This window comes from Heterodontus francisci, chromosome 17 (assembly GCF_036365525.1).
Source record: "Heterodontus francisci isolate sHetFra1 chromosome 17, sHetFra1.hap1, whole genome shotgun sequence".
Classification (NCBI taxonomy): domain Eukaryota; kingdom Metazoa; phylum Chordata; class Chondrichthyes; order Heterodontiformes; family Heterodontidae; genus Heterodontus; species Heterodontus francisci.
Window position 1 is genome coordinate 47,016,573 of NC_090387.1, and position 23,625 is coordinate 47,040,197.

The 23,625-nt window shown below is 41.6% G+C and overlaps 1 protein-coding gene across 1 annotated transcript in view; it reads right to left on the bottom strand.

The window, feature by feature from the left end:
- Window positions 1–9,619: 9,619 nt before the first annotated feature.
- The window catches only part of LOC137379192 (neuropilin and tolloid-like protein 2), a 50,260-nt gene continuing 36,254 nt past the window's right edge, over window positions 9,620–23,625 (bottom strand). Inside the window, exons 9-10 of the mRNA XM_068049907.1 lie at window positions 22,338–22,451; window positions 9,620–10,697 (exon numbers count right to left, since the gene is read on the bottom strand). Coding sequence (XP_067906008.1) covers window positions 10,117–10,697; window positions 22,338–22,451 — 695 coding nt within the window. The 3' untranslated portion in view covers window positions 9,620–10,116. The remainder of the gene's footprint in view (window positions 10,698–22,337; window positions 22,452–23,625) is intronic.

Genomic DNA, 23,625 nt, shown 5'->3' on the forward strand with positions numbered 1-23,625 from the left:
CTAAAGGAAGAGTGCTAAATTGGGGGAAGGCCAACTATACCAAAATTCGGCAGGAGCTGGGGAATGTAGATTGGGAGCAGCTGTTTGAAGGTAAATCCACATTTGATATGTGGGAGGCTTTTAAAGAGAGGTTGATTAGCGTGCAGGAGAGAGATGTTCCTGTGAAAATGAGGGATAGAAATGGCAAGATTAGGGTACCATGGATGACAGGTGAAATTGTGAGACTAGCTAAGAGGAAAAAGGAAGCATACATAAGGTCTCGGAGGCTGAAGAAAGACGAAGCTTTGAAAGAATATCGGGAATGTAGGACCAATCTGAAACGAGGAATTAAGAGGGCTAAAAGGGGTCATGAAATATCTTTAGCAAACAGGGTTAAGGAAAATCCCAAAGCCTTTTATTCATATATAAGGAGCAAGAGGCTAACTAGAGAAAGGATTGGCCCACTCAAGGACAAAGGAGGAAAGTTATGCATGGAGTCAGAGAAAATGGGTGAGATTCTAAACAAGTACTTTGCATCGGTATTCACCGAGGAGAGGGACATGACGGATGTTGAGGTTAGGGACAGATGTTTGATTACTCTAGGTCAAGTCGGCATAAGGAGGGAGGAAGTGTTGGGTATTCTAAAAGGCATTAAGGTGGACAAGTCCCCATGTCCGGATGGGATCTATCCCAGGTTACTGAGGGAAACGAGAGAGGAAATAGCTGGGGCCTTAACAGATATCTTTGCAGCATCCTTAAACACGGGTGAGGTCCCGGAGGACTGGAGAATTGCTAATGTTGTCCCCTTGTTTAAGAAGGGTAGCAGGGGAAATCCAGGTAATTATAGACCGGTGAGCCTGACGTCAGTGGTAGGGAAGCTGCTGGAGAAGATACTGAGGGATAGGATCTATTCCCATTTGGAAGAAAATGGGCTTATCAGTGATAGGCAACATGGTTTTGTGCAGGGAAGGTCATGTCTTACCAACTTAATAGAATTCTTTGAGGAAGTGACAAAGTTGATTGATGAGGGAAGGGCTGTAGATGTCATATACATGGACTTCAGTAAGGCGTTTGATAAGGTTCCCCATGGTAGGCTGATGGAGAAAGTGAAGTCGCATGGGGTCCAGGGTGTACTAGCTAGATGGATAAAGAACTGGCTGGGCAACAGGAGACAGAGAGTAGTAGTGGAAGGGAGTTTCTCAAAATGGAGACGTGTGACCAGTGGTGTTCCACAGGGATCCGTGCTGGGACCACTGTTGTTTGTGATATACATAAATGATTTGGAGGAAAGTATAGGTGGTCTGATTAGCAAGTTTGGTGGAGTAGCAGATAGTGAAGGGGACTGTCAGAGAATACAGCAGAATATAGATAGATTGGAGAGTTGGGCAGAGAAATGGCAGATGGAGTTCAATCAAGGCAAATGTGAGGTGATGCATTTTGGAAGATCCAATTCAAGAGTGAACTATACAATAAATGGAAAAGTCCTGGGGAAAATTGATGTACAGAGAGATTTGGGTGTTCAGGTCCATTGTTCCCTGAAGGTGGCAATGCAGGTCAATAGAGTGGTCAAGAAGGCATACGGCATGCTTTCCTTCATCGGACGGGGTATTGAGTATAAGAGTTGGCAGGTCATGTTACAGTTGTATAAGACTTTGGTCGGCCACATTTGGAATACTGCGTGCAGTTCTGGTCGCCACATTACCAAAAGGATGTAGATGCTTTGGAGAGGGTGCAGAGGAGGTTCACCAGGATGTTGCCTGGTATGGAGGGCGCTAGCTATGAAGAGAGGTTGAGTAGATTAGGATTATTTTCATTAGAAAGACGGAGGTTGAGGGGGGACCTGATTGAGGTGTACAAAATCATGAGAGGTATAGACAGGGTGGATAGCAAGAAGCTTTTTCCCAGAGTGGGGGATTCAATTACTAGGGGTCACGAGTTCAAAGTGAGAGGGGAAAAGTTTAGGGGGGATATGCGTGGAAAGTTCTTTACGCAGAGGGTGGTGGGTGCCTGGAACGCGTTGCCAGCGGAGGTGGTAGACGCGGGCACGATAGCGTCTTTTAAGATGTATCTAGACAGATACATGAATGGGCAGGAAGCAAAGAGATACAGACCCTTAGAAAATAGGCGACATGTTTAGATAGAGGATCTGGATCGGCGCAGGCTTGGAGGGCCGAAGGGCCTGTTCCTGTGCTGTAATTTTCTTTGTTCTTTGTTCTTTGTTCTAAAGAAGAACGTGAAATTTGAATGGTCGAAGTCACGTCAAACAGCATTTGGGAAGTTAAAGGCCATTTTAATAAAATAACCAATTCTTGCAGCCCCAGACTTTAATAAATCATTCAAAGTTGCTATTGATGCCAGGGATGTCGGGGTAGGAGCGGTACTGCTCCAAGATGCTGGTATAGAACAGCCCATTAGCTACTTCTCTAGGAAGCTCAATAAATATAAAACAAAGTACTCGACCATTGAGACAAAAGCTTTAAGCCTTGTATTGGCTTTACAACAGTTTGAGGTATATGTAACCAGTAGTCAGGAAGAAATATTGGTTTATACAGATCACAACCCACTTGTGTTTCTGGAAAAGTTCAAAACGAAGAACCTTGGGCAAAATCTTCTTGTTTCATCGCCGGAAGTGGCGGCGGACGGGAAAAATAGTGGCTGGCAGGCATGGGCTGTGCACCGCCACGCTGCTGTGATCTTGTGTCCGGCAGCTCAATAACATATTCACGGCGGCCGCACCCTCCCCAATCATGTGGCAGGGGCGGCCTCAGTGACATTGTGAATGGCATCACCTGAGACGGAAGCAGGAGCTGGTGCTATTTTTAAAAGGCTGCCAACCCTGCAGACATTTCCAAAGATGCAGAGTTGGCTCCTATCCCCCTCCCCTGTGCAAAACATGCAGAGTTCACCCCTTCCACACCCCTTGCCAATACATGAATAATGGATGCAGAGTTCCTCCCCCCCTCATTCCTGGCTGCTTAAATTTAATGCAAATATCCAAGTTCGCTGAAAAAATGAATAAGAGCAGGGTATGACCTACCAGCCTTTGCAGGCACCAAGGACTCTCGCCTCTGTGGCACCAGCTTTTCAAGGTCAGGAACATGAAGGCACGTGGGTGCCGCACGTTGAGCTGAAGATTGGAAATGGCTGGTAGGATCGCAGCGAATTCCATTAAAATATATGCAAACAGGTAATTTCAATACTTAAAGCATGATCCCACTGCAGAGCAGCAGAGCTGCTGCCACAGAGCTTCCCCACCACCTAGAAGATTGGGCCTGGCAATCCCGGTGTCGGCTCTGCAGCAGGCCACTGCCGCTCTGATTGCCCCACCCCCCAAACCCGCCACGGAATCCAACATTGGACTGGGAACAAAATCCAGCCCCTCAGGTTGTTTCACTGGAGCTTGCTGATACAGCCATTTACACTGAAAATTGTACATATTGCAGGGAAAAGCAATGTAATTGCTGATGCTCTGTCTTGAGTTTAAAGAGTGCAAGAATGAAGGAAAGCTCTGAAATGTGAAAATATTACCTGTACAGTATACAATAAGCTATTTGTTAAAAATGATTTTATGATATTAAGAATTTATTCTTTCTTTTGCACTGCCTGCAAGATGACTTTACTACAGTAAGGCATTCTTTTTCCTAAGGGGGAAGTATGATGCAGTGGAACTTGAGTTTGTTTTTTTGAGACAGTCCCTGATTTGAAATTGAAATGCATGGTTTCCAAGTTCTGGGCTGTCAAGCCCAGGTTAGACAAATAAACAGTCCTATGACTGAGAACAAACGAGCAGCTTTTTTCACTAAGGACATGTGACTGGAGGTTTTAGTTTCAGTTTGTCAAGAAAACTCTCCAGTGTTAAGCCAGCTAAAGGCAGCATGTGTTTTTGTAAAAAGAAGACTTTTGGGGAGTTGTGAAGGACTTTGCAGTGGATGGAAAATCAACCAGATTGTTTTAAAGAGACAGGCTGACAGCTGCAAGTTTCTGGGCTTCTAGAGAATCAGACTACAGCTGGTTGAAGCAGTTCGACTGCAGGCAAAGGAGCCTGGACTGAGGGCTGACCATTGGTGAATGATTTACAGCAGTTGTCTTCAGTGACTGAAAAGTTATCAGTGATGCCAGGCCATCAGAGTGTTAGCGGGCAAGGCTGAGGTGGTTTGAAAGGTGACATGACAGAACCGTTAAAGGGCAGATTGCATTGCTCGCTATCAATGGGACCTCATTACTTCCGTATTTGCATCCTGGAGGACAGAAATTGAAAAACTAGCTGAGGAAGATCCTGATTTTATTGTACTGTGAGACTTTTCAGCACCACCTTGCTGATAAAACTAGTTTGCAGATCCGTAAGGACTACCTTTGTTGCATCTGCTGATTAGCGTGTAATCTTTAAGATATAAAGCGACCAGTATGTAACTGTTAGTTCGTGTTTATGTTGGTTTTGGTTTGAGTGTTACAGTAAAACTTTTTAAAGTGAAATTTTGTCCATTTGGTTTTTAGTTTCCTAAATTGGAGTCAGTTGGTGGATTTGATTCTTTTTGTTTGTTGGTGGTCTCCATGGAGATCATAACATAGGTGGGTTTCGTCCACAAATAAAAATACTCTTTATTTTTCACATCCAGCCACTATAATAGTCTGTATATACCAGAGGTTTGTTATTTTTTGAAACAATTTTTAGAAGGTGTTATTGATTCTATTTTGATTAGTTATAGTGAGAACTGTTGCAAGGAAAGAGTGGCCTTTAATGTTGCTTTTTATTTCACCTTTTTGTCCAATTACACTTTAGGATGTTTTTCTGTTGTATAAACGCATGTTATTGCTGTTGTTCTTGTTGTTCTCCATCTGAGCTCTTAGCTTACTTACCTCTTCCCCGAGAGATCCACTAATTTGAAAATCCATTTAATAGGTAATAATATTTCAAAAGGTTATTAGTAGAATTCTAATGAGTCATGGTTATGGGACCAATTTAAAATTCTGTCTTCATTACTCATCCGTCACAAATATAACAATGCAGTTGAAGTTATTGACACCACTTTGTATCTTAGCACTGACGGCATTCATTACACATGATGGCCTTTACTGACATTCTGAGATGAGGAACTGGATAAGGAAATACAGTGCTAACAGGCCGAGAGTAGAGAGAAGGAATTCTTGGTATGAGATGTTATGTATAATAGGAAGTGATATATCTCCAATATATATACCTTTGCGGATGAACAAAGAACAAAGAACAGTACAGCACAGGAACAGGCCATTCGGCCCTCCAAGCCTGCGCCGGTCTTGATGCCTGCCTAAACTAAAGCCTTCTGCATTTCCGGGGACCATATCCCTTTTTCCCATCCTATTCATGTATTTGTCAAGATGCCTCTTAAACGTCATTATCGTACCTGCTTCCACCACCTCCCCCGGCAGCAAGTTCCAGGCACTCACCACCCTCTGTGTAAAGATGCCTTGGAGTCTTTCCACACTCTTATAAATATAATCAATTATTAGTCAGGCCTCTGCCTGGTGCATCTTTCAGTAGATCAGTATTCCACCAGTTGAGGTATAATTATGAGGCAAAATCATCAACTACTATTCCACAGAACATATTTATTTCCCAGCAATCTCATCCTGCTCAAGAACACAAGAGGGGGCTTGTCAACTTTTACATTTTTGAAAAATGGACGTTTGGCCTCCTAATTTTTTTTTCCCAATCCCGATGGAAATGCACACAGTGCCATTTTAAGTCGTGTCCATTATATTAACCAGAGCCCCATCTGATGCTTAATACATATATGCCAACAAGGGTCCAGTGCTTCTTACTGCAATTTCAATTTCCTTAGCTCTGGATTCAACCATTCTAAAACTTGCTTACAAACCCAGGGCAGGGACAGTTGGGAGGGATGGTGTACTGAGTTTTATTTAAAGGGGTCCTCAGCTGCAGTTAGTTAATGACCTAGCTGGCCATTTTTAAATGCTATTGAGCTATTGTGCGCATGTCTGCTGATACAGCTGAGTGCAGAACTTGTGGCAATTTTTTTTGTGGCTGGAAGAGAATTTCTGCCCAGGAACTTCTGCACAAACTTTGTCTGGTAGCATGGCTGTGCTACTTAGTTGGCCATTGTAGCTGGAGGACCGGGGGAAGAGCAGAAAACAAGGGCTGGGGAGCCTTACCCTGCATGAGTTTATAGGACAAGAACATTGTTCCTCCAGATATTTGAGAAGCAGTGTATCCAGTAGCTCTGGCTGTCTATGAAAGCTGTTACAGAGCTATGTCGCCTACTGCAGCAGCCATCACCAGGTCACACACCTGATTACCTGTGGCTCTGAAGGTACCTGGATTTCCATGTCTCAATGTCATTCCAGATGCAGCAAGTGGCATAAACAACATTAATCAATTTGCGGCACATGCTTGCAAATTCAATGAGATGGCCATTGTGGGTGAGCTCAAGGGCCTTGGATATGAGAGGGCTTGGCTGCAGACTGCAGCAATTAAGCTAGGACTGAGTCAGTCTTACCCAGCTTGCTATATGCCACCAACATGGGCATTGGTTGAGAGGGTGATACAAAGCGGATGTCCTGCCATCCTGAAAAGGGAAAGCATGTGCCTCTCCAGTGGAACCACTGCCACTCAGATGAGGCTGGGCCTCAGCACTCATAAGATCATAAGATCATAAGAACTAGGAGCAGGAGTAGGCCGTCCGGCCCCTCGAGCCTGCTCTGCCATTCAATAAGATTATGGCTGATCTTTTCGTGGACTCAGCTCCACTTACCCGCGCTCTCACCATATCCCTTAATTCCTTTATTGTTCAAAAAGATATCTACCTTAGCTTTAAAAACGTTTACTGAAGAAGCGTCAACTACTTCACTGGGCAAGGAATTCCATAGATTAACAACCCTCTGGGTGAAGAGGTTCCTTCTTAATTCAGTCCTAAATCTGCTCCCTCTAATCTTGAGGCTATGCCCTCTTGTCCTAGCTTCACCTGCCAGTGGAAACATCCTCTCTACTTGTATCTTATCTATTCCCTTCATAATTTTATATGTTTCTATAAGATCCCCCCTCATTCTTCTGAATTCCAATGAATATAATCCCAATCTACTCAGTCTCTCCTCATAAGCCAACCCCCTCAACTCCAGAATCAGCCTAGTGAACCTCCTCTGCACCCTCTCCAGTGACAGTACATCCTTTCTCAAGTAAGGAGACCAAAACTGCACACAGTACTCCAGGTGCGACCTCACCAGTACCTTATACAGCTGCAACATAACCTCTCTGCTTTTAAACTCAATCCCTTTAGCAATGAAGGACAAAATTCCATTTGCCTTCCTAATTACTTGCTGTACCTGCAGACCAACCTTCTGCGATTCATGCACAAGGACACCCAGGTCCCTCTGCATAGCAGCATGCTGCAACTTTTTACCATTCAAGTAATAATCCTTTTTACTGTTACTCCTACCGAAATGAATGACTTCACATTTATTAACATTGTATTCCATCTGCCAGACCTTTGCCCACTCACTCAATGTATCTATGTTCCTCTGCAAAGTTTCACAGTCATCTGCACACTTTGCTCTGCCACTCATCTTAGTGTCATCTGCAAACTTTGACACCCTACACGTGGTCCCCAACTCCAAATCATCTATATAAATTGTAAATAATTGCGGGCCCAACACCGATCCCTGAGGCACACCACAAGTGACTGGTTGCCAACCAGAATAGCACTCATTTATCCCCACTCTCTGCTTCCTGTTAGTCAACCAATCCTCTATCCATGCTAATACTTTACCCCTAACGCCATGCATCCTTATCTTATGCAGCAGCCTCTTGTGCGGCACCTTGTCGAAGGCCTTTTGGAAATCTAGGTACACCACATCCACTGGGTCCCCATTGTCCACCTTGCTCGTAATGTCATCATAGAATTCCAAAAGATTTGTCAAGCATGACCTGCCCTTCATGAACCCATGCTGCATCTGCCCAACGGGACAATTTCTATTGAGATGCCCTGCTATTTCTTCCTTGATAATAGACTCAAGCATCTTCCCCACTACAGAGGTTAAGCTAATCGGTCTATAATTCCCCCATCTTTTGTCTACCTCCCATTGCCATTGCTCTGTATGAGAACTGAGTGTAGGAGTGATTAGATAGTTTAGGTGCCCCATCAATGCAGGAGACACTGAGCCCTAGCCTGATTGGCTACAGTCTGAACTTTCATTAAGGTTGTCACCACAGACTCAATAACTAAGGGCCTCACTGCAGTGTGCATAAAGGTGTTTACATGCTCCATAGTTGACTGCAGTACTTTTGTGTCACATGCAAAGACCCCAGATGAGTTGGAGATGGATGACTCTACATTGCCTGACACAAACTCCTGAGCAGGCAGTCCAATGCATTGAACAGTTGTTGGTGCTTAGCTATTAGTCTTTTACAGCCCTAGCCTTCAGCTATGCTGTCTACCACAGTGCTAGGGCATGAGCTTGTCCTGTGGTAAACCCATTCCTGCTCCATCCTTTCCCCTGCTCATGTTGATGTGGACTTTTGCTTGGTGATTCTCCTCATATACACCCCTGTAACTGACTCAGATCAGTGGTAGTTGAAGGCAGCACCAGTTTGCTATGCATATGCTGTGAATGTGAAGGAGAAAGTTCAGTGAAAAACAAAAGGAAGGGTATGGTCATATCGAAAAGTCTTGCCACCTGAAAATTTCTGGACCAAAAAAAAGTGACCTATTGAAGGGTTCTGATCATGAGCATGTGAGGACAGCACAGTTTAGATAGTGCTTGAAAGCAGTAGTAGGTGTGGAGCATTGAAGAGAATAATTGTGATGAGGTGCAGAGTGTGCAGGTGGCAGTACAAAAAGATGCAGTGCAATGCAGTGTGCAGCTGTGATTGGAGGAGTGTGCTGGGAAGCGGTGGAGGGCTAAGCGGAGAATAAGATAGGTGGGAATAGCAGTCTTACCTTGGCAACTCTGGTCAAATCATTGATATTTTTTTATGGCACTGTGCCAGGTTCTCAATGCAATGCTTAAAACATGTACTAGTCAATGACCTCTTCCCACCATTCTGGGGCTATTTGCATGTCACCCTTCTTCCCTCATGCAGAAAAAGGACCTGCTTCTTCCAGCTGACCTCTTTTACACGGACCTCCGGACAGCTGTCTAAACGTTCTAACTCTTTGCAGCTTACATTGAGAATATATTTTCCAAGTTTGAGCTTAGCTATGTAGTGAAGAGGACCTCTCATTTAAGAGGTACAGGCTGTCTTTGAATTGCATTTCTCCTGCCTGAATTCGCTCTCACCTCTACCCCGACCAATGGACGAGCTGCCAATAACCAATAATATGGAAATGAGGCACAAACCTGAAATGGTTCATGCCTCTCACCCACGTCATTGGTGGGCACCACAGATGCCCCACACAATTTCCATCATTTTGGGATTAAGATAAAACATCTCCCACAACCAGCTTCAAATGTCAGAATTCCACAGAGATTTTAAAAGTTAATTCCCTTTTACCCTGAAACATTGCATTTTGCAAAGAAAATAGATAATTAGGTTGTCAATAGTATGCACAGAAAGAAATAATTTTACATTTCAACAAGCTTTTTATTTCAACTGGCAAATACACAATCCTGTGAGTTCACTAATGGAAATTCATAATAGCGTGTAACATGTAAAAAAACAGGCCATAACAAGTAGAAAATGTTGCCATTCAAAACCATAGCCTTAGCAGGATCTAAAAATGTAATGCTTCTTTGTAAGTAAAAAAAAAATGAGACTTGAACGGACTTTTGATGTAATTGTGGTGCTACTTTTCTTTTCATACTTCGTTGAAAAGCATCTCTCCAGTGGACTACAGCAATTAACGGGATAACAGCAGGAAACCAAAGAATTAAACCTTTAGCATATTTACAGTAATTCCCAACCAATAATACAATATTAGCAAGTTTCAGAACACGGAGCGCCTGTTATTATGAATTGTTGTCGACAGTTCGTCTCACAGAAATAGTCAATCAGAAGGATCAAGGAAAAGTGATCCCAGTTCCACATATTTTGTCATTATCGGGCTATATTAAAATGACAAATGAAATGTCAAAGTGACAAAACAGCATTTGCAAGAGAAAAAGAGACCAAAAGATAGTGCTACATAACAGCACAGCAGTTCCGCTTCAGAAATCAATGGACATTGAACGCTGAACAGTGTCATTTCTGCCACGTACGTAGATTTCAGGAGGAATCTCCTCCATCACTCTGTCTTCTATGACTCGCTCTGGACTGTCTGAGTGCTTCAAAGTATAGCAGCTTTTCTTGAAGGTGCTATTAAATGTTTTCATTGGCTGTGGCTGAGAGAAATCATTCCGAAATGGAAGATCCATTGTGCTTAAATTAGTCCTGCTTTGCTTTATACTTGGTGGTTGTGAGCCACAGTGGTGGTCGTGGATGCACCTGGAGGCATTGGATGAGGAGCGCCTGAGTTTATGGTAGTTATCAAAGTCTTCAGATAAATCAGCCAAATCGGCTGTTATTTCTTTATCTCTTAGAGAAAATAGTTCATAATGAGGAGGGTCGAACACTTCTTGAAATCCCGATTTGTTAAATGCTGCTTTACGAGCTAAAACCTTTTTGCGAGGTTGTTTTACTTGCACTAATACAGAAATGACAAGAAGAACCAGAACAATTCCTGATGAAATACCGATGATTGTTCCGTGAGTTTTGGTGATCTGGTGAAAGAGGCCAGGCTTTTTCTTTTCTGCAAAAGTATAAATATCCAAAAGTGTAAACATGATCAATTTAAAAATACTTATACCAGTGCCACTTTAACACAATAAATCGCTTTGAAAAGAACTAGAACAGTTAATTCAGGCTAAACCACAGCTCAGCATCTGGCCTGCACAATTCTGGGCTTCCATTTATCTATTGTTTCTAAATAGCACTGTATCATTATAGGTTCTTTTAAAAAGGATTCCACTATCTAAATCTTTAAACTTGCACGCAACTTGATGTGAATTTTGATGAGCTTATAAACCAGTCGGAGCTAATAACCATTCCATTTCAATGTAATGGGCCATCCTTCTACAAATAATCTCTTCATTATTTTCTAATTTACTTCATTTGCTGCTCAAAAGGTAATATGAAAATACACAGATGATCTCTTTGGGGACTTACACAAACGCGATTATTTTTTATTAAAATACATCTATTATTTCATAAACTGCTAAGTTTAGTAGGAATTCTAATGTCTGTCATTATTTTTAAGCCTAGACCTGTAACAATTGCAGAGTAGCATTTAAAGATCGTTAACATAAATCACATGAAATGTTTTTGATGAAACCGTAAGCCCTGGTTTTAACCCGAGGTACGAATTGGGTGGGTAGGTGTAGCAGCACGAGGTGGCTGGGGGTGGGGGAAATGCCAAGAGTATGACAAGCCTCTAATGCCAGTGTGAGTGCCAGGAGATTTAAACTCCCAGGTCTCCTTTTGATATGATCAATGGGCTGGCCACCTGATCGTATCGAGAAACTGTTAGCCTTCCCATTTTCATGGGGCAATTTCCGGTGGGGTGGCAGAGGCCTATTTAAAATAGGAATACATCTCCTAAAGTGAGGATGCCAGATTTTGCAGTGCTGGAATAGGAATGGTTAGGAGAATAAATTACAGGACTCCTCCCAAGTTTTCTGATGCTTTCCTGGAGTGCCTTGTCAGGGAGGTCAGAGCAAAGAGATATTTTTTCCCAGTACCTGCAGGAGCATAACTAGGGTGACTATTCAGCAGGCCTGGACAGAGGCAGTTTAGAAGGTCAATGTAAGCAGCATCAACCCCAGGACACAGGTTCAGCATAGGAAGGACTTCAATAAGTTCACAGGAGCAGCAAGGGTGAGTCCAATTCTTGATTTCTCCATTTCTCCGAACAGCACCTGCCAACATTCCTTTCACCACCCCCTCACCCCTCACTCTCTCGTTTCATTACATCCATCAGCATGCAATCACAAGGGCTTGCTGCAATATTTCTCTTTCTCATTCCAAACACACTCACTTCTTCCTTTGCTCTCTTCGTACCACATACACAATCCAATAGGAAATTCAGAGAAAGTCCTTTACCCAGATAGTGGTTAGCATGCAGAACCCGCAATAACAACATATATTTGTATTGTGCCTTTAAGGTAATAAAACATCCCAAGGTGCTTTACAGGAGCATTATAAAATAAAGTCTGATGCTGAGCCACAAAAGGAGATATTAGGACAGATAACCAAAAGTTTGGTCAAAGGGGTAGGTTTTAAGGAATGTCTTAAAGGAGGAAACTGAGATGGAGAGGTGGAGAGGTGAAAGGAGGGTATTCCAGAGCTTGGGACCTCGCCGACTGAAGGCGTGGCCACCAACTGCAGAGTAAGTAAAATCAGGGTGCACAAGAGGCCAGAGTTAGGGTTGTAGGGCTGGAGGAGATTACAGAGGTAGGGTGGGGCTAGGCCATGGAGGGATTTGAAAACAAGGAAAATCAAGACCACAAGGAGAGGACTATCATAGATGAATTTAAAGGGAAGCTAAATAAACATGCAGGGAGAAAGTAACAGAAGGATATATTGATGAAGAGGGGTGGGAGGATGTTTGTGCGTGTAGCCTATATCCTGGCATGGACCCTTTTGGGCCAAATGGCCTGTTGTGTTGTAAATTTTATGTAATACTATGTAACAGCATTTTCTTCCTACATCTTACTACTTGCACAACCAGAGTCTCCTTCCAGGCCTCCTTCCTAACTTCACATCGCACATATTTGGCATTCCATTCATCACCTACTCGACCTCATCCAACCATGCTTCTTCCCCAGCTCTCAGGACTGCACTATACTACAGTCCTACACTGGTGCTAGGAAATGAGGTGGGCTAAGTGGACCAGTGTCTGTTGGGAAGCACGTGGGTAAGAGTGATAAACAAATCATAAAGTTTAGACTCATAATGCAGAAAAGCAAGGAATGACATAAGGTAGAACGGCTAGATTGGAAGAGGGCTAATTTTAGTGTGATTGAGAAAGAATCTAGCCAGTATAAAATGGAACCAAAGGCTGAAAGGCAAAACTGTAACACATCAATGGGTTATCTTTAAGGAAGTGATGCTTCAGGTACAGGCTAGGTACATTCCAACAAGGGCGAAAGGTAGGGAATCAAAAACAGGGCTCCTTGGATGATGAGGGAGATAGAGATTATGATGAAACAAAAATGAGAATGCATGATGCATGTCATGTGAATTCTTCAAATGAGAACCAGGCAAAACACAATAGGTTGAGAGGGGAGGTGAAGAGGAAAATAAGACTGCCAAAGAGAGAATATGAGAATAGAATGACCGTCAACATAAGAGGAAACCCAAAAATCATCTACTGACATGTAAATAGTAAGTGGATAGTAAAATGTGGAGTGGGGCCTATTTGGCAGAAAGAGGGTAATATATGCTTAGAAGCACAGGGCAAGGCTAGAATACTTAATGAGTACTTTGTATTGGTGTTTACTAAGGAAGAGGGATCTGAAAAAATACCAGTAGAAGCGGAGAGAGTAGTGGCAATGGGTAGAGCAAAACTTGAGAGTGAGGAAGTACTGGAAAGGCTGACTATGCTTAGGGTAGATAAATCACCTGGTCCAGATGGCTTACATCCCAGGTTGTTCAAGGAAGTGGAGTGGAGATAGTGGTAGGGCTTGCAATAATCTTCCAATTTTCCCTAGATATGGGGGACGTGCCAGAGGACTGGAGAGTGGCAAATGTGACACCCTTATTCAAGAAAGGGTGTAAAGACAGTCCTAGCAACTACAGGCCAGTCAGTTTAACATCAGTGGTGGGTAAGGTTTTAGAAACAATAATCAGGGAAAAATATCAAAAGACACTTGGAGAGGTTTGAGTTAATTAAGGATAGCCAGCACAGATTTTTAAAAGGCAGATCATGCTCGACTAATCTAATTGAATTCTTTGATGAAGTAACAGAGAAGGTTGATAAAGGGAATGCAGTAGATGTTGTCTATATGGATTGTAAGAAAGCATTTGATAAAGTACCATATAAAAGGCTAGCTAACAAAACTGAGGTTCATGGAATAGAAGGGTCAGTGTCCAATTGGATAGAAAATTGGCTTCAGGACAGAAAACAGCAAATTGCGGTAAATGATTGTTTTTCAGACTGGATGATGGTAGACTGTGGTGTTTTCCAAGGGTCAGTTCTAGGACCACTGCTTTTTTTCTATGTATAAATGATTTGGATCTTGGAATACAGAGTAGAATTTCAAAATTTGCTAATGATACCAAACTTGGAGCAGTGGAGAAGGAATTTAATATAGACAAGTGTTTTGGCAGAAGGGATAGGGTGAGGCAATATAGTCTTAATGGCACAGTGCTAAAGAGTGTGCAGGAACAGAGGGACTGGGGGAGGGGGGTTGTTGAGGGTGCATGTGCATTGATCTTTGAAGGTGGCAGGACATATTGAGAGAGTGGTTAGCAAAGCGTATGGGATCTTGGGCTTCATAAATAGAGGCATTGAGGACAAAAGTAGGGAAGTTATGCTGAACCTTTATAAAGCCCTGGTTAGGCCCTAACTAGAGTACAGCATCCAGTTCTGGCCACCATACTTTAGGAAGGATGTGAGGGTCCTTGAGAGGGTGCAGAGGAGATTTACCATAATGGTTCCAGGGATGGGGAATTTTGGTTATAATGTTAGATTGGAAAAGCTGGGGTTGTTCTCCTTGGAGCAAAGGTGATTGAGGGAAGATTTAATAGAGGTGTACAAGATTATGCAGGCTTAAATAAGTTAGACAAGGCAAAATTGTTCCCATTAACTGAAGATTCAAGGACTAGGGGACACAAATTGAAGATTTTGCGCAAGAGATGCAGGGGGAATGTGAGGAAGAACATTTTTATGCAGCGGTTGGTAATGACCTGGAACTTGCTGCCCACAAGGGTGGTGGAGGTGGAGACAATCAATGATTTCAAAAGGAAATTGGATGGGCACTTGAAGGAAATAAACTTGCAGGGTTAAGGGTATCAAGCGGGGCATGGGTACTGACTGGATTGCACCGGTGAGAGGTGGCATGGACTTGATGGGCCAAATGGCCTCCTTCTGTGTCGTAAATGACTCTGACATCTCCACTTAACAATTTCAATAGACAATTTCTAATGCTTGCCCTATCTTTCTGCAGGACAAGATAGCATATAATACAATGGTTAGCAGTAAGACTGTAGGAGTATTAGAGATTATACCCCTAACCCAAGCAGAGTACAAATCCCTGTAGATTAGCGGCATGGAGGAAGGCAAGACTGGCACTTTATCTGAGCAAGGTGTCTAGAGATTACATGTAATACTTCAAACACCTCAGCAAATATTCAGCGATCTTTACAACTTGAAGCTGCATTCTGAAGACTGTCACCTGCTAATATACAGCCGTTCCCTTCCCTATAGATCATTCTCAGCAGCTCTCCAACTGAAAAAGACACATTGAAGGAGGACAATCCTGAGGATGCACTGTCACAGGCTTTATCCCTCCCAAGTGCTAGCACAAATATTGGTACTCTGTGTGGATGAGATAGAGTGAGATAGAGGTGCATATGGTGTAAAGCACAAGAACAAGTGTGTAGGAGCAGGTACTGGTGCAGGGCAGCTGAGAAGCCTGTAGGATGAGGTCCTGTCCTAGCTCTGCTGAACAGGACAGAGATGAGGGCTTCAGGAGCCCAGCCATGAAGAGAATACTGCTTGCCTCAAGAGGTTAAACAGTGTATTGGAAGGCCTGTCAAGGAGTTTCAGCACAATGACTGAATATATAGAGGTCCACTTCCAGCCTGGGTGGTGCCATCTCGCATGGGATCAGCACTTTGCAGTCTACTTTGGAGTATGTGGCCACCTCACGGATGCCGTAGTTGGACCCTCAACAAAGGAGTCAATGTCACCAGCCTTTGCAGCTTTGATGGAAGCTCAAATGGCAGCCATGCAGACTATGAGCTCCACCTTGGAGAGAGATATCCAGCTTGAACATATTGATGTAGCAAATAGATAGGGGCTTTCAAGGAGTTCCTCATTTTCTGCAGGCTGCTCTTAAGATCAGTGGAAGTGATCAGCCCCAGTCCCAGACCCAACCCCACCGGAATGACAGTGGTGCCAAGGGAGAAGTACATGTTTCTCTTTTTCAGGATGTCAGCATGTCTGCTCCTTTATTAACCCTCAACAAATACCCTTCAGGGTGCCAAATGGCAGTTGGCTATAGTTCTGATGAAAGGTCACAGACGTGAAATGTTAACTTTGTTTCTCTCTCCACAGATGCTGCCAGACCTGCTGAGTATTTCCAGCACTTCTTGTTTTTGTGACAGCTGGCTATCACAGGCTTGAGAACCCAGATTCTGACAGCCACAATCATATCGAGTGTTTCAACATGAGGATCAGCAGCCTTCTACCAGCTTTGCTGAGGAAACTAAGGGACCACATCATAGGAATATTAGTCAGTAGGTCTTCTCTTAATTAGGAAGCTATGTGTTGACATTGACACTTGGGTGATAAATTAATTGAATGCAATTATTGTGTTGGGAATTAAATTCATCACCTTACTCACATTTGGTGTTTTGATCTGCAATGTGGTTTTATACTGTCTTCTGAGTCTGTATTGCCAGTATGCCATTGATATAGAAGTTGGTTGAATGGTCAGCAGACAAGAGACATAAGAGGCAGTGTGGACATCAAGGACTAAAATAAACTATATCACTGTCTTATTTTACTCCAGCAATTAAATTTTGCCTGAGAGTCTGCCAAATGAAACTAACCAGACATCCTATTTGATCCCACGACTTAATGTATGAATAGCAAATAATAAGTAGACAATGCTGTCCATTTATGATAACATTGGAAAAGGAAAATGTGCATTGAAGCTTTTGGCAGGGATGTGCTACAACATTTTTGATGCTGAGGTCAATAGGTTTTTTAAATATTTCTATTAACACAATTGAAAAATTATGCTAAATGTCATTCCCTGAAAACACACTAAATTCAAAATAGATCAGACAAGTTTTAAACAAGCTAAGTAGTATATGATTGGATTAAATATCAGCTACTGTTGGAATTAGGACCAATGTAAGACAATGAGGTAGATTTTTTTCTTAACCACTTGGGCAGAAAGATTGACCTCGATAGAAAATCTAGCTGGAGGATTGCATTCAGGGAACAGAACCTACCTGATTTTGCTTCAGCTTAAATAGTTGAAAGGAGAATGGGGTAAATACTTTAAGAGCCAAGGGATTAATCGCGCCTGATTTTTCTCTCTACACTGTGCCTCGGTGATGATTAATGCCAAAGCAGTAAAGACTAATAATCTACTCCAGTACCTTAGTACTACTGTACCAGCTACAATTCTGAATAAATGAATGAATTTTACTATTAAGATGTAACAACTAAATAATGGTGAAATTACATTTGGGTTCACATAATACAATCAGAGTATTTTCCATTTTTATCTTAAGTAATTCATCTAAGTACCAAGAAAGGGTGTAATTTTCTTCACAGCTTACCAATAAGTTAGAGGAGAAAAATGCATGTAGTTTTAAGTGGTTTCCATGCCTGTACTTAACTGCGTATGAGGATTCTTAATTGATGCAAAATTCAACTCCATTAGTCATCTTGGGTTTTATGAATCAGCTATAAGACTGTCCATGTTAGTTGAATGTGCAGAATGATGGAAAATAATTACCATCCTTTGGAGAGAAATTGCATCCATTATTGGAAAAAACATAGAAAGTAATTTATCCTGATGCACTCACAGCTGCACTGCTCCATTTTATAACAAATCTTTAGGAACTCGAAGTAATGTAGAATAATGGAGTTTGCTAAGCCCTTATAGTTGCTCTACCATACATTACCTGCATTCTCCCAAAATAATAAGACACTGAATGCTCAGAGAATTACTCACAGTGCTTTTAGCAAGTGCCCACTTAAATCAGCGTGACTCTTAAGAAAGCCTATGTCTTCCTTAATTATTTAGTCAATCACAAAGGTACAATGAATGTACTGAGGATGGTAGTTCAGTTCAGATTATAAATGCTTTATGACAATACCAGTATCTTTAAAACATGATTTTAAAAAAGTGGGGATGTAATGAATGGGAAAACTATTTATACCCTGCCAGATGATATGGATGAGTTCTCTGCTGGCTTTAGTTATTGAGGTAAAATGTACCCATTGTGATATCCATTCATTCATCCATGCCATATGTTAAAAGCCAGACTGTGCCAAAAGCTATTAATACTGCACATTGTGACATTTTCTTCAGTGTGCTCCTAGCTGGTGATTTCTGCCTGCTGCAGGTGAAAGCACTTGACTATGTATTTAGACTGGTCATGGCATAATAGATGACAGATGGCTATTTAATATTGGATGCTCCTTTGGCATGTCTGACAATGTTAAAATGTTCCCTAATATACTTTTTATTGAAATAGAGGTCACCCAGAGCACATGGCATCAGTAGACACTTTATCCACTGAGTTAGAATATGAAATATTTATTTCACCAGTATATTACTATTGAGAGAGACTGAAGACTAAGGGGAATAGCTAGAAAAAGTACTAGTTACACAGAATTTACAACATCTGAATATCACCAGGAGGGGGGTGGAAATTGCATTCTATGGGGCATGTATCTACTGCTATTAAAATAAAATTGGAGTACTGTGTCTAATTTTCGGCTCTGTGCTATAGGAAGGATGTTGAGACAATAGAGAGGGTACAGTTCAAATTCATTCGTAAGTGGCCTGGTATGAAGAAATACAAACATGAAAAAAGACTGGAAAAATTGGGGCTATTTTTGTTAGGACAGAGGAAATTAAAGGGTGATCTGATAGAATTATTTAAAATTGTAAAGGATGGGACAGAGTAGGTGATCGAGAAGTCTAGAATAAGGGGATATGGATATTGATATGATTATATAAATGCAATTTTGGACAGAGAGCAAGAGAACCTTTCTTACAGAGGGTATTAAGGCTGTGGAAAGCACTAGTGGAGTTAGTTATTGAAGCAGAAACTATGTCAGTATTGAAAAATAGCTTAGAGAGGCAATTGAAGGAAAAGGGAACAAGAGGACATGGACACTGATGCAGCTGCAACCATTTGGGTGGAGAAAGAGGGAAAATCAGAGGTTCAAAAAAGTTTTATTTATTACTCTTTCTCTCTCTATTCTCATTTTCCCTTGTTCCTGAAAACAAGCTGACACCTCACCTAAGTGGCATGAGAGATGAAAGGGGAGCTGGGACCTATGATGCCAGGTCTCCGTTTCCCTTACACTGCTCTGTGATTTTTTTTTCCCCCAGAGGGTAGGATGAAGCTTTTGCAGGTGCAAGCAAAGGACAGCCATGGAAATGAGGTGGGATGGGATACCCCAGCATATTTTCCTCCAGGCTCACCAACAGAGGGCCTAACTGTTGGCTCCTGGCTCCCATATTAAGCAGGCAGCAAAGTCAGGGAGGTCTAAAAAGGTAAGTGAAAGCTTTTCTTTTAGCTTCCCAGAGATCTTTGGCCTGTGGGCCTTTTGGCTGCAGTTTCTGGAGAACAGTTTGAACATCTGGATGCCAATGGCCACTCCTGCTGCTGCAAGATTATTAGGTCTGCAGAAATGACTGTACTTCTACCCCATTTCTAGGTGCAAGACCCTGCTAGATGGCAGATCTTCACTGGATGCATGATAATGACCTGAACTGGCAAATTCAAGTAGGTTCAAGTAATTGCAAGTGAGCTTACTTTGGATGAATTCCATCTATCTGGTACCCAGGGGGACAGAGGGCAAGAAAATCAACCCCACCCACTTCAAGAAAAGTGTAGAATTAGGAACAGTAATAAATTATATATTTCCAACATCAGACACAATTGGAATAGATTGATATTGTTGAGCAATCTTCTGTGTATAAACAAGATCCTTTTATCAGGCTGACCCACCCCTTTAAAACAAAATAAATTATTTACTTCAACAGTTTTCTGTAGTTTGTTTAATCTTTCCATGAAATGAAATAATTAAATTCAATACTTGTATGAGGCAGTACTGATACAGCAACAATTCTGAATATGCACAAACATTTTCCCTCAGCTTTTGTTATGTCAATATGTTTTGTTGAATGATAATTTTCTTTGATCCACTGACTGAAGATCTGAATTTGTATTTTGTTTAAAAGACATTTTAAAAAGACAAGCTGCCAGCAAAAGTTATCCTTTCAGCTTAAGATGAACACCTAATTTACAACACTGTATCTTACACTGCAATGCTTGTGAGGACAGAGACGAAATGTCTGCCAATTTCCCAGTAAGAACCAAGACCCAGGAAGTTTAAAGGAACTTCCTGTTCTCTCAGCAAAAAGAAGTAATACTGCTAACTGCTATGTTTGAATCACTGAGTGACTGTCACGTGACAAGCCGTTCCCCATCTGTGGTTTTAAGCTGTTATTTTTACTCTGCAGCAGATGAGAAGTAACTGGACGCTGACATGAGCAGACCTTAAGTGGGGGTCCCTCTCTCTCTCTCTCCATTCCAGTTTGAAAGCTTTCAAATCCTGCCTGTTGACTGACCATCTTTGCATACTCTGACTACAATCAGAAACCCTGTTGGAGGAAATCATCCGTATCATTACCTCCAAGAGACTCACCGAACCAGTCACCTACCTCTTCAAACTAAAAGCCTCAGGACCACTGGATTCAGCTAGAAGCCAGCCGAATCACCAAACTTCACAGACTTGAATACCTTTTTTCTGTACTCTAACTCTGGCCAATCTACCTTTCTCCACTCTGTAACCTATTTGTGTGTGTGTAATCCTCCAGCATGTGTGAGAGAGTGAAAGTTGGCACCTTGTTATTTTTTTAGTTCAGTTTAGGTACAATAAAGTTAACCTCTTTCTTTGTTAACTCAAGAAAACATGTCAGATTGGTTCTTGTTATGATCATAGCAAGTAAGTAATCAAACACCTACTGAATTGGCCAGTACATTCACTTTGAGAAAGAATTAAACCTGTCATGGTCAAACAAGGAAGGATAAGAGGGAAGCTCTTTGAACCCTCCTCACTTGACCGTAACACTTTTAACTCCGACAATTCAAAGTACACCTGCCAACATTCAGAAACGAGATGTGGACAGGATGGGAGGACAGTCTTGGCAGTTTTAAATGGAAATGATCAGGCACTGGATCCAGTCTTTGACAGCAATTTACTGTTTCATTTGGTACATCTCAGTGTATATTATTTAATTCTAACAGCTTTATTTCAAAGAGATTTCATTCTGTTTCCAGTTAATGATTAGATCTCTAAATGCAGATTTTTTTTGAATTGACAGCTCTAAGCACACCTGGTATAGGAATGACAGGCTTATTCTTCCCTAAGTGAGCAATAGTGTATGTAACATTTGTTGTTGTAATAAAAAAACTGTTATTCGTTGAAGTAAGTCTCTTTGTGGCTGTGGACGATGCTGTGACACGGACCAACTTTCAATATTTAGATGCTCGCTGTATATATATTCTGTCATTATGGTGAGCATACTGTTTACTTGCTGCTTCAGTGCCAAGTGGACCATGCTCTTAATTGCTTTTTCTATATGCTTGTTAGGCATCTAAATATTTCCAATCATGGACAGTACTCTAATCCATAAATATGGTGACAGATATCCTTGGAACTGACACAAGTTGTCCAGGGTTCCTTGATTGTTTCCAGTGATCTCTACTGCAAGAGAATGTGGGTGTATACTGGATGAGGACAAGATCAAGATCAAGCTTACCTTTTGATGCATGCACTCCACCCCCAACTCTGGTCTCATGAACCTTATGTTTGCCATTTGTAGTTCTGACAAAGAAAGGAACAGACAATGGCAGGGCAGGCCGTCTCATTCATCCAGTGCTTGTGGTTAACCAAAGATGATCAGGTACAGGGGAAAGCTGAATATTTTCACTGTTATCTCAGATTTAAAATCAGTTTAACATTGACAGTTATCACGGGGTAACTATCGCAACTATCATGGGGTGGAGATGGGGGGCAAATAACAAGAAACATGCAACAATGGAATATTATCCAATGAATCTTAAACACCAGTCTAAATAAATCAAAAATCATCCCCATCTTCAATGTGGTGACATATTTTCATTTCATAACTATGAACTGAACCTCTCAGATTTTATTAGGGAATGAAATGAGCTATTTTGTATTAAATCAGATGTCCATACACTAGCTGTGGAAATGTCAAAGCTAGTTAAGATCTGCTAGGTTCTGCAAACCAATGCTTAATGCAAACTTTGACTGAGATAAATGTATTGCTTTAACCCTTAAATACAGCTGTCAGAGAGAAATAGCCTTTGTCAAGTCTGGTGAAGTAAAGGGCATTTTTTTCTCAGAAATGCTTTTACCGTTCTAGTCAAACAATGTTACCTTTACAATGATTTTCATCCCATGGGTACACACAGTTCTGGACTCCATTACAGACCAAAGAATTGTTGATGCACATGTCGCTGTGGCAAAAGAATGTGTTCTCCTGGCAGGGAGCTGTGAGACAAAGGTTAGTGTCACCATAAATTATAGCATAGCAATTGTATTTCAAAATCTTATACAAGATGTGATGTAGTACTGTGTATGGCCATTCAACCATGAGCAACAAAACACAGTAAATGGGCACTTTGTAAAGGTCATGTCTTTGTTAGTTCAGCTTTGTCAGTTAGGTAATTTGGTCGTGGCTTCATTATTCATAGTAAAAGCATCAAATGAATTTCCCACACAAAGTTAATGAATTCATGTAATCTTGTTGGATTTATTGATTGTTAACTTGCATGAATTCTTAGCATGATTCAATCATTAGCTTTGGAAACTAGGTGTAGACAAGATGTGCTGCTATAGTTAATAGCGTTCTGAAATAAAGGAATGGATCAGAAAATAACAAAAAGGGCTATAAAGATGTACTTCTGGCACTTTCTGTGCTATATAACATTTTGAAACTCAAAGGACAAGTCACAGAATGTGACACACTAACAATATCTGGAGGTGTTGCTCATTCCGCAGATGGTGAGTTGACAGGGTTAAAAATGTACATTTAAGTGATAAGTGGTATCTTCATGCAAGTGACATCTGCTATGAATAATTTGTGACTGAAGTCTCTAAAGGTCTGTTTTACAGGCACAAGATATGAACATTACTTTAAAGGATTTTTTGGATAAAGTGCACTCTTCATTTTTAATGAAAATTCCTTTTGGAACATGCACTTTTTCTGCTTAATTCAGGAGTGAAGTCTTGGGACCTAGGAAATAGGAGCAGGAGTAGGCCATTCAGCCCCTCTAGCCTGCTCCACCATTCAACTAGATCATGGCTGATCTTCTACCTCAACACCATTTTCCTGCACTATCCCCATGTCCATTGATGCCTTTAACATCTAGAAATCTATCAATCCCTGTCTTGAACATACTCAATGATTCAACCTCTACCGGCCTCTAGGGTATAAAATTCCAAAGATTCACCACCCTCTGAGTGAAGAAATTCCTCCTCATCTCAGTCCTAAATGGCCTACCCCTTGTTCTGAGACTGTGTTCCCTGGTTCTAGATATCCCAATCCGGGGAAAACATCCTTCCTGCATCTACCCTGTCAAGCCCTGTAAGAATTTTGTATGTTTCAATGAGATCACCTCTCATTCCTCTAAACTTTAGAGAATACAGGCCCAGCCTCCTGAAA